This window comes from Nannospalax galili, unplaced genomic scaffold (genome assembly GCF_000622305.1).
Source record: "Nannospalax galili isolate Female #2095 unplaced genomic scaffold, S.galili_v1.0 scaffold123, whole genome shotgun sequence".
NCBI classification, from domain to species: domain Eukaryota; kingdom Metazoa; phylum Chordata; class Mammalia; order Rodentia; family Spalacidae; genus Nannospalax; species Nannospalax galili.
The window spans coordinates 420997-433230 of record NW_008350332.1 but is presented as its reverse complement, the minus strand read 5'-3'; the positions used below and the strand labels follow the sequence as shown (position 1 = coordinate 433230).

Here is a 12234-nt window from a genome sequence, read left to right as displayed (position 1 = left end):
ACATCTTAAAGTCAAACACTTTCCCCAAAGTCTGGGTGCAGGCTGTGCTTACAGCCTACCTGTGGTGGTACCAAGGCCACTATGAGTTATAGTCTGACTCCCTGCAATAACACGATCCAGGTAAACAGTCTCAAGACAAAGTTACTCAAAGGCACTTCGAGCAGGGCCGACAGTGCCCACAGGATTCCTAATAACTGCATCATGCTTGATGTACTGCCTGTTTGGGTTCTTGGTGCCCAGCCCAGGAGAGGGTTGTGATGGGTTGTACTTGATAGGAGACAGACAAAGGAACACCCTGGACTTGGTTGGTCTCTCCCTGACCCAGAGTTTTGCCTCAGCAGGAGATGGAAACTTCATCTATTCACAAGCTGATGAAAATCAGAAAGGCAAAGTGGCCCGCCTGGTGAGCCCGGTGGTCTATTCCCAGACTTCTGCCCACTGCATGACCTTCTGGTATCACATGTCTGGCTCTCATGTCGGCACCCTAAGGGTCAAACTGCGCTACCAGAAGCCGGAGGAATACGATCAGCAGGTCTGGATGGTGGTCGGGCACCAGGGAGATCACTGGAAAGAAGGGCGTGTCTTGCTCCACAAGTCTCTGAAACTGTATCAGGTATGAGCCCTTCTACAGAGGGTGGGCAGGGGCTTCAGGACACAAGGATAATGTGTGGAATTCCTCTTGATCCTGGACTGTTGCCTCCGAGATGTTTGCAGAATACCTCATGGTCCCTTAGAATACAGTAGGAAGAAAGGGAAATGCTTCATTTTAACCAATTTCTGGTCTGTCACAAATATCCTTCCTTTCATTTTGGAGCTTTTTATCCATTTTAAAGTTTGTATTGTGAAAAATGAGGGTGGAGAGGTTCTAAGTCAGCACTGTAACTGATAGGAAGGGTGAGTGAAGGGCATGTTTAGACACGAGTTTAACCTAAGTGTCTGAGCTTCCAACTAGCCAGTTTTGATAAATATTGATGTTGAGAACAGAGCTTTAAAAAACTGTGAAAATGATTTTGCTTGTCAGGTGATTTTTGAGGGTGAAATCGGAAGAGGAAACCTCGGTGGGATTGCTGTAGATGACATCAGTATCAACAACCACATCTCTCAAGAGGACTGTGAAAGTAAGCATGGGTTTGGGGAGAAGTGAAGAGCGCGCTTCCCCAGAAAGGTTCTTAGCATGTGACAAACTGTGTGTTGTCATTTAGACCAGAATTCAGATGTAGCCAGGGCATAAAATTGGGTCTGTCTTGGGTTGCTTCCTCACCTAACCTTGGTCACTTAGAAAGTCTGCTTGGTTCCTCTAAAACTTCAGAAATGATGTGGAACCCAAAGATTGTAGCTTTGAAGCTATATCTGGCATACAAAAGCATTTTAATGGAGAGTGGAATGTACAAACATCTGGACCATTCCAATGCGCTGTTCTCATAAACAGAACAGCGGGTCTTCAAACATGTTGATAACAGAGAATTTAATTAAGATTACACTGTTAATGAATCACAGTCACCAACATCCTTCTCTGTATTGCAAATAAGTAGATGTTTCTGGCTCTGCCACTGCCTGACGTGACTTGGCGGATAACAGAGACGCAGATATTTGACTTACATTTCAGGGCTGGTCATGACAGGCTGGTACAGTCCACAGATGAAAGTTGGGCATAGAAAATGTATTCATATTCCCCAGTTCTTGATACATAATTACAAGTATCATCACTAATGGTAATGTAATAGCACAGTAATTAGTCTTAAGCTCCATTTGTTACACTTAAACTTTTGTTATATATCATTACATAATAGGCTGTTAATTATAACAGGATGGAATAAGCCTGCTGGGCAAATTTAAGACAAAGAAGGCCTGTTGGCTGTAATGGGGTTTGGTCATTTCAGTAACATACATAGCTTTTATTATACAATACAATGGATATATGTGGTCCCTGAAATGTCAATAGTTTGATAGTTTCAATTGAAGAAATTGGAAAAAGTAAAGAATGGTAACAGTTTGCTCTTTCATCTACATAAGGAGACCTTGTTGTGCCATACTAAGCATCATCACAAAATGGCATAGATTAGTAGCTCAGTTGAGGCTGTTTTACAAACTATTCCTATGGACTGCTGTCCTGCAATTCAAATCTGTATTTCGTACAGTACATGGTATATGTAATATGGTTGCTTTCTTATTCCAAGATGAAACTAAGAGGATGTTTTAGGGAAGAGAAAATTGCAAATATGAAAACAAAGAAATAAACTCAGTTCAGTCCAACAATTTCTAACTGACCTTGTACTATAACAAAGCAGTGTGCCAAGTTGTATGGCACTAGCTGTAAATGCTGTTGGGTTTAACAGTCAGAGGCAACTAGTATGCCATTAAAATACTTTATATTATTGTGCTAAATACAAAGTTGTCTAAAAGGACTGGGGAGACGGCAAGCATAAGGACCTAACTTTGAATCCCCAGCACCCACGTAAAAAGCCTGACACAGTAGGACACATCTGTAATTCCTGCACTGGGAGGCAGACACAGATGGATCCCAGAGTGCACTGGCTAGCCAGTCTAGCAGAATCAGTGAGCTCCAGGTTCAGTGAGAGAACCTGTCTCAAAAACTAAGGTGGAGAGAAATTTATGAATGACAGCCAATGACAACCTCTGGCCTACACATGTATACACACACACACACACACACACACACACACAAGATGTCTAAGATAATTATATAAGTATTCACCAAATACAGATTACTGAACAATCTAGTCACTGGTAGTATGAGAGTACCAACTACTCATGAACCATTCATTTATACAACACGCTTACTAAAGTGCCTGTTATGTACTAGACATGATTCTAAATGCTGGAATGTAGCAGAGAACCAAGAGCTCTCTACTAAGTACTGTACTCAATCGTGGGACTCCACTTCTTCCACAGAACTTTATCTTACTGATTTCTGATAAAACACAAGAAGTGTCCCTCCTGAAAGAGTCCACGTGCTATCATACAGGCAATGCAGGAAACAGGTGCCAGTACACTGCAGCCTAGTGGCTGTAGGTCCAGCCCCACTCGGTTCCCTGTTTTCATCAGAACCTTCCCACATTTCACATGCCAAAACCTGTTCCTCTTTCCTTCACTCATAGGGACACTATGCACTGTGAACTCTCATGGAAGCTCAGCAGAGCCATTAGGGGACATCTGTGACATTTGTATGTATCATATTTTTTATCGTATTAGCAGTTCAAACATCTTTTACTTTTCTTTACCTTATCAGAACCGACAGACCTGGATAAAAAGAACCTAGAAAATAAAATCGCTGAAACAGGTAAATGAGTCTTACTGCTCAGCTTCCGTTGTAATTTCCTATGGCTTTTGTTACATTTGTGAAGAAACTTTTCTGGAACCCTAATATACTCCTGTAGCTTGCACTCTGGGGAATGAACCTGACCCAGTCCTCCTCCCCTCCCCTGAGCTTTATCACTGAAAGAATCACAAAGCAGAAAGTAGTGGAGACTGTGTTCACGAAATGATCTGAAGCCAACAAATGCTTGTGTCTAGTTGCCATCCAGGGAGCGCCCTCAGGAGGAGGCAGAGCCCACATCTCTGTGGCTCTGCTGTGTTTTCCCCATCTTTTTCCATTTCCTTCCCACAGCCCCACAGTCTGGCAGTCAAATGGATAATGTTGATGATACACTGTAAGCAGCAGCACGCACACCTTATCTCACTGAACCCTCAGAGCCGTTCTAAGGGGCGTGTTCACTTCATCCTACAGACAACAGGACTGAAACATAGGTAGCTTAGCTAATTAAGGGGTGGCCCTGGGTGTTTGATTAACGGGTTAAGCTGCTCGGTGTCACTCAGATGCAAGATATTTTATCAGAGCAAGGTCCCAGAAGCTTCCACACCTCCTGCCCAGCATTGCTCACAGCTACCAGGGGCAGTGCTGCACTGCGCCATCTGTTGCTGTTGTCAACGTGGTTCTATACATATAGCCTGTCACCGACTGATAGAGACAAATAAACACGACTCTGTGCTATTGGAAATATTAGCACATTACCAAGTCCACACAGCCGTAAACTTTATTAGAAGTTGTTTCAAAACAATGTTTCATCAAGGGAGAAGATATTAATATGCCCCAAGGCTTGTTTTCCCCTGTTTAGGGACTCGCATCTCATATTTTTAGTTTTCGCTGATTGGAATCTCAGTTGAACAGAGAGCACCATTAAGTAAACACCATGCAAGCTGCCCATTAGCATTTCAGCCCTGCTCCTGGCACCAGGTAATTAGGCTCAAAGCTCCTGTGCTAATAACTTCTCATGTTCCACTCTAAAGAAAACACGTCCCTAATGACTCCACTGCAGAGCAGTGCGACTGTCTCCAGCGACACCACCAGGGTGGTAGACACATTGATTATTAAATGTCTTCTATTTGGCATGACACAGACACTGTTTCTCAGTTGGAGCCACAGTCCTTTCTGAATGGCAGGACTAGGAATTCATTTGTTCAGAAAAATCTCTCCAGTGAAACTAGTGTGGTCTTGGAGTAGAAGAATGTTCATGATTTTCTGTTTAAACCTAGCAGAACGCTAGGAACAGCACCCCTCATGACATGGGACTGAGACTCACTTGGGTCAGGCGGGTACAAGGAGAGTGTTTAAATCTATCCTTCCCACATACTAGATAAGCGGGTGACTGATTATTTTGCAAAACTCAGTGACTGCACCCCTGGGACGGAGGATGTAGCTCTGCTGATAGAGTGCTTGCCTAATGTGCACAAAGCCAGGGTTTAATCACCAACACCATAGGAACTAGGAATGGAGGTACATTCCTATAAGCCTCGCACCAGAGAGATGGACACAGGAGGATGAGCAGTACAAGATCATCCTCTGTCACACAGAGCGTTTAAGGCCAGCCTGGGCTACAGGAAACCCTGTCTCATCATGACTGCACATCTGGCCAAGAACTATGTCAATATGTCAGCCTAGCCTAAATGGAGGCTGCCTGAGATCTAAATTAGAGTAGCTGTCCATGTCCAAATCCCAGCATCCTCCCCTCCCACCCTGGCATGCCTCACACCTGGAGCATGCAATGACTCTGGGCTCCTTTCTTTTTCCTAATCTTTCTGTCTGCTCACATATGGCCCCTCAGTGTTCACACAATCAATTTCATCTCTTCTCTTAGGGAGTACCCCAGGATATGAACAGGAAGGGGATGGTGACAAGAACATCTCCAGGAAGCCGGGCAACGTGCTGAAAACCCTGGATCCCATCCTCATCACCATCATAGCCATGAGTGCCCTGGGGGTACTCTTGGGTGCTGTCTGTGGAGTCGTGCTGTACTGTGCCTGTTGGCACAATGGGATGTCAGAAAGAAACCTGTCTGCCCTGGAGAACTATAACTTTGAACTTGTGGATGGCGTGAAGTTGAAAAAAGACAAACTGAACCCACAGAGTACTTACTCAGAGGCATGAAGGCGCAGAGGCGAGGGAGCACGGGAGGACTGAGGTGGACGGATGGCGGAGGTGTGGGGACTCTGTTGCTCTGCTTTCACACTTAGCTGGAAAGGGTGTCCATGGCGCCGCGCCAGGCTTTTCTCAGGAGCTTCAATGAGCGTCGCCGACAGACGCGAGCAGGTGACTGGTGACAACCAGAATCATGTACAGCCCGCTTTGTTCTCTTGGTTTCTTTTGGATAATCAGATGCTGATTGAGACCAAGTGTGACTGACTTCATTGTTCAGCCTTGTTTCCCCTTTTTTCTCTCTCTCCCCTCCCCGTGATGGATTCTTCTTGGAAGCTACAAAATCCAAGATGCTGGCACTAAGCGTTGGTCAGTGGCTCTTCTGATGGACATGCATCCTGTAGCCCAGTGTCTGGAGCACATCAGCATAACTGCATTTCAGGGGACTCCTGATGTTCACCTTGTGCATCGCCAGCTGTGATGCACACAGGAAAAGAAGGATTAGGCTGTTTTGTTTGCAAAGTACTGTGGCCTCAGTACCCATACAGTGTGTCAGCTCTGTTATGAAGCAATACTGTCAGATTTTCTTCATGTTTTCCAGTGTTGTACCAAATCTCGTGTTTTTGATTCCATTCAGAATACCGTGCCGCCACCACACTGTTGGCATCTGGGTATCCCACTGATGACAGCCACTGAAGTCCCCGGCACTGGCTTGTCTGCGTCCCCTCAAGTGCCTTTTTGTTTGTACCAGTTCCTTGTGTCCCATGGATGATCCACTCTGTTTCTGGTGAAATCTCTCCTCTTCAATCAGACCTGTTGGCCCACTGACTAAGAAGAAAGTATATTTTAGTGTGCGATGCCAGGCCCCAAGAAGGCAAGGGCTCTGAAGACTGGCAACGTGGCTTAATCATTCTGCTTTTTTCTGAAGTTCAATGTCATGTCTCTTGACCCTTTGTATAAAGCTGCAATATTCTCTCTCGTTGTTCTTTGCTATGGAATGTATTTTCAAATGTAAACTCTTGGCTCTTTCCTCGCTCTGTCCTTTTTTCCTCTCTTAGAAGCGAAGCATTTGCCACTGTCCAGGAAAGAACCTTGCAGCTTTAACCTGCTGGCGATGGCGAACAATTTTACTAGACTTTATGTTTTAAGATAAATAAGTAAGGGGCATTCCTAACTTTGACCTCCAAAGTCTAACTTTGGGATTCTTGTTAACTGGTTAAAGTGACAGTATCTTTTTTCCTTAAGCCGTGTGTCAGTCCATTCTAATTAGATGTTTGATAGGAATGTTTGCATCTAATGGAAGTTCTGGTAAGTTGAGGGAAGAACGAACACCAGCTGGCTTTCAGATGAGACCCTTAGGAAGGACTGAATAAAATCCCCAAGTTATCGAAAAGAATGTGAACATTTTACATCCAAATATGCAGAAATGACCCCAGAGAACCTTCCTATTTTGATACTGCGTCAGAGGAGGGGAGGGGGGAAAACAGTTAGTTTAAAGAATAAACAATAAATCCTGATGCCTGGGGTAAAACTATTTTAAGATCAGGCGGAAGGGATGCATAAAGTCGAAACAAATATTTAGAACAATCCGTTCAGCGGCCACCCTGAAAAAGTACATTTGAATGACTGCTTCGCAAAGCTTCCAACGGCTCATAAAGAGAAAAGCCTGCCTCAGGGCTGGCAAGACCTAAGCCTCAACAGCACAGAGGGGTGAATGTCTTAATCCAAAGAAGCTTCTCCTTGGTGGATTTCTGTCCTGCTGTGTTGTACATAAGAACCTGGAGCTCTTTCTCTTTCCCTTCATGGCTGTGGGTCTCACATTTGCTTCCTGGAAGGAATGATCCATTCATCCTGGTTTAATCAGATTAAGAATGTCTTTAGTTCTAGGAAAGTATCAATCACTAAGAAAGAAAGGAGAATATGTTTTTATTCCCGGGGGCATCCATTCACTTGCTGTAATTGTACTGGGAGAAAAGCATTAAGACTTTGTGTTTAAGGCAACAGACTTAGCTGTTGTCCTCAGCCAAGGAAAACTGATACTGCAACTTTACATTTTAAAGTACCTTGCACTGATAAATATATTTAAAAATTATATGTTTATAAAGTTATTAATTTGTAAAGGCAGTGTTACAAAATGTTCAGTTTATATTGTTTTAGATTGTTTCGTAATTTTTAAAGGTGTAAAATAACATATTTTTTCTTTATTGAAATCTATAAGACTTTCTGTAGTAAAATGTCTCATTTTCTGGTATATTATTGCTTCATGTTTTGTACCCTCATAAAATTTTGTGCAAATTTTTTTTACAGAAATTTTTATTTTCTATGATGATATGACACTTGTAAATTGTTGTTTCAAAATGAACAGCGAAGCCTTAACTTTAAATGACATTTGTATTCTCTGACTGCGTAGCATAAAAACCACCTGAAATGAACTGTTACTTAAGTTCCAAACTGCGACTACACATTCCAAAGAAACAGTTGAATTAAACGTTTTCATAAAAATCCCAAACCTGGTGGCCTTTATTCCATTAGCTTCATTGTTCAAAATGATGGGATCAGCCTGCTCCCCAGTGCCTTCTGGGATTTTTAAGTTCTCTTTTAAAAATAACCTCCAAGGCAGAGAGCAAGGCAACACATCCTCAGAGTGGGAATCTGAGTCCAGCACTGCGGAGATGAGCAAGACCAAATCTAACCTTCTAAGTGGAAGTTTTTCCATTCCAAATTATATCCAATTTTCGTCTCTGAGTAGTCAAGTTGATTTTGTGATGTTCACAAATTGGTAAGTCCTATTCTCTTAGAAAACAGGCAATAAATCTATTGACACATACATATACATTGAATTTAAGGAAAGGGGAAAATAATAGAAAGTTTGGGGAACCAAAATAAGAGAAAAATAATGACTAAAATAATAATAGTGATAATAATGATGATAATAATAGTGAGCCAAAACGTGTTGAATCAGGCCTTTTGAAAACTTGTTACAGGAAAACTGGCAGAGCTCCACCTCCACTATGCAGACCAACATCAGCCTGTCTACCTGCCTTTGATGTTGGAAAGCCTTAGTCCAGAAAGCATAAGAACCTGGGGCTGGATTGCTCTGGACAGTGAGTCCTGTTTCCTCTATTTTCTGCTGCTTCCAGATACTGGTGCCATCTAACCGAGAAGACAAAAACTTAACTCTTGAGTAGATTTTCAAGTCTCTGCTTAGAGAGGAGGTAAAACCAGGCAATTGCTTTTACTGAAGTTAAATTCTACTGACATTCACAGATGTTTCCAGAAAGCACAAAGCATGTAAGAAGTCTATCAAAATCAACCCAGATGTGTTTTATTTTGTGTTTTTGTTATATTGTTTTGTTTTGTTTTGTTTCTTTGAGACTGGGCCTCCTGTATCCTAGGGTGGCTTCAAACTCACTATGTAGTCTTGAACTTCTAATCTTCCTGCTTCTACCTCCAGAGTTCTAGGAGGCATGTGCCAGGTTTATGTAGTGTTGAAGATAGAACTCAGGGCTTCGTGCATGCTAGGTGAGCATTCTACCTACTGAGACGCAGCCATAGCCCCCTAGGCATATTTACTGGAACATGTGAGGAACCATGGATTTCTTGTCTTTGTTTAGTTGTTTGAGACTTTAAACATGAATGCTATTTGCCCTTTTCTTCTTAGTCAGCAGCTTAGCTAACCATTTCTTTTTGCTTAATCTGATAGATCATTATATAATATTTCCCAAATTCAGAAGTTAAACACATCACAAGGATTAAAACATTCAACTTAACCATGAAAATTATTTATTGTCCTGTTTCCTGTGTGCTCTAATAACTGGAGATGATGCACTGTATCTGTGCAAATCAAAGACATTGCTTAATGTTTCCATTTCTCGATGTTTCTGTTTCCCGGTGGTGATTATAACTCTTTGTGTTTCATTAAAAAGCTGTTCTGCCAAGAGTGAGCTCTTTTCTCCCCTAAACTCTATGCACTAAGGAATCTTAAGCAACTTGGGGCCTAGGAAATCCCAATGAAGGGAGTTTTGACATCAAAAGGCATGTACAACCAGGATGCCATCTTACCACCTGGGGATGAAAACGCTGCACCATCACCTGTAGTTAGGGGTGAAAGGGGGACTGCAGAGGGGACCAGCTCTAACAGGAGAGGAGGACAGGAATCTCCCATGCTGACACGCATGTACAACCAGGATGCCATCTTACCACCTGGGGATGAAAACGCTGCACCCATCACCTGTAGTTAGGGGTGAAAGGGGGACTGCAGAGGGGACCAGTTCTAACAGGAGAGGAGGACAGGAATCTCCCATGCTGACATAGCACTTCTTTTTACTGAGAGCACTAGACTGCTTGTTTGTTTGTTTGTTTGTTTGTTTTGAAAGCAGGGTCTTACGTATCCCAGGCTGCCTTTGAGTTGGCTACATAGTCAAGGATGATCTTGAACTTCCAATCCTTCTGCCCTCACCTTCCCAGTGCATAAGCCACCACACCTGGCATTTGTGGTTCTGGGGATCAAACCTAGGGCTCGGTGCATTCTAAACAAGCACTCTACCCACCAAGCTACAGCCCCAGCCCCAGCAGTGTCCATTTCTAGAACAACATTGTGATGTTTTAACAGCCTCCTTACTCCCTCTTATAAATGAGGACACCAAGATTCAGAAGGTCATGGAGTATACACCCAGGATGCATTTGTTCTCATCTTCCTCCATGACTCCTATCACTTCCTTGCAAAGCACTGTCTGCTAGCGGGTTCACAGGAGCCTCCTGCTCAAAATCTGTTTGGGAGGTGGGGATCTCTTGCTTGGTTTTGGTTATATAGCACATGATAATTGCACATATTTGGAGACATTATGTGAATGGACATGTACATTGTGTAACAATCCAGTCACAGTTAATAAGATCCCTAATGACCCGTGCCCACCTGTGTAGACATCCTCGTAGAGTCTATTGCCACAGTAAATTATTCTGATCACATTTGTATTTTGTCTCCTGTTTACTTCTGAATAGTCAAAGATGAGGAAAGCCATGCCTGTAGGTTTTGAAAACACTCCAAAGTGTCTGAGCACAAAGCAGCTTAGAAAATTAACAGGTTTAAAACTTCACTCAAGGATGGGTGAGACATTACACACTTTTAATCCCTATGCTTAAGAGGAGAGTTCAAGGTCATCCTCTGCTGCATAGTGAGGTCAAGGCCAGGCTGGGCCACATACACACACAACACACACAAACACACACACATAGACACACACACACAGCATATGCACACACACAAACTGAGTCCTCACTGACCACATCATACCCAGAGTTAAATGTACTTCAAAAGTCTCCATCCTTCTCTTTTTCCCACTACAAAGAAGTGGGAAGCTACTGGGACAACTGTTGGGATGGAGGGTCCCAGGAAGTTCTCTCAGTTGGGTGTGCAAATTTGAAGTCCAGCGATGCTCAAGTTCTCCCACCCCCGGTATAAGCCACACCCCATTATTAGAAGAGAATCCTGCTGAGGCCAAGCCAGCCAGCCTTATCAGTTCTTGCTAGAATAAATGAATTCTTAAATTCCACCTGCACATGACTAGATTACCCAGAATACAGAATGCATTTCCCAACACACACACACACACACACACACACACACACACACACACACACACACACACACACACACACCAGTGTAAATGTGGCTATATCACTGTTCCAGGCATGTCGCAAGGGTGATGTTTAAAACTGAGGATCATGGCTTGAAATCAAAAAGGCCCTGTCTCTTGTTCCCGTTTTCCATTTTCACAGACTGATGTGGCTGTGTTGTCAGATCTGAGCACAATGTAACACAGAGAAAGCCAAACAAATCATTCTAAGACTGCAGGGTCTATGGTGTAGGGAGCAGATTGGAACTGCTACCAAGCTGGAGCCACCAAGCTGGACAGCTCATAGTCAAATTATTACCCAAGAAAAAGGTAAAACTTCTGTGCCCTCTGAATAACTGATACTGTGTCTAGTACCAACCTAGAACCACATCTAATACCTGATTGGCTATTGAACAGAAGACTTTCAACAAAATCTTAGAAGAGAACACTGAGCCCAAGCAGTCTAACCAAGGTTGCACACCATCCAAGATGACAGTGCCTCCTTCACTTCTAATCTTCTCACAGTTTAAGTCAGATGAGTGGGAAGAGAGTGAGGAAAGAACACCTTGTCATCAGCAAATGCAGAAACGTAAGAAAATAGCACAGTCAAGAAGAGTGCACAGATTAAGAAATGCTCACATGATAAACAAAAGCATAATTAGACATTAAAATAACCGTATCTGGGGCTGAAGAGATGGCTCAGTGATTAAGAGCACTGGCTGCTCTTACAGAGGACCAGGGTTCGGTTCCTAGAACCCACATGGTAGCTAACTACTGTCTATAACTCCCATTCCAGGGGATCCGGCACCCTCTTCTATCCTCTGAAGGCATTGCATGACATAGGTGCATTTACATATATGCAGGCAAAACACTCATACACATAAAATTTAGGATTTTTAAAAAATAAATAAAATAACAGGATCTGACAAAAATAAGACTTGCAGATGAGCCAATTTGAGAAACAGACCAGCATTAATATAGGTTTCACAACTAAGAATAAGCAAAATTAATCCAGAAAATAGAATTGCTGACATAAGAGGAATGCTACTAGATAAATATGATAAATGCAAAATAAATGGAAAAAAATGATTGGTGCTGTGGCTCAGTTGGTAAAGCCCTTGCCTAGCATGCATAAAGTCCTGGGTTTGGTCCCCAGCACTGCATACACTGGGTGAGGTGATGGAT

General features: G+C 42.9%; 1 protein-coding gene across 4 annotated transcripts in view; it reads left to right on the top strand.

The window, feature by feature from the left end:
- Nrp1 (neuropilin 1) overlaps positions 1-7943 on the top strand; it is a 156425-nt gene extending 148482 nt beyond the window's left edge. For 2 of the 4 annotated variants that reach the window (XM_008847589.2, XM_008847588.2), the window contains exons 14-17: positions 342-613; positions 1022-1118; positions 3251-3301; positions 5157-7943. In XM_008847589.2, coding sequence (XP_008845811.1) covers positions 342-613; positions 1022-1118; positions 3251-3301; positions 5157-5446 — 710 coding nt within the window. In that variant the 3' untranslated portion in view covers positions 5447-7943. Of the gene's footprint in view, positions 1-338; positions 614-1021; positions 1119-3250; positions 3302-5156 lie in introns of all 4 variants that reach the window. The other 2 variants (XM_029570666.1, XM_029570665.1) reach the window with 1 other exon arrangement.
- Positions 7944-12234: the final 4291 nt, after the last annotated feature.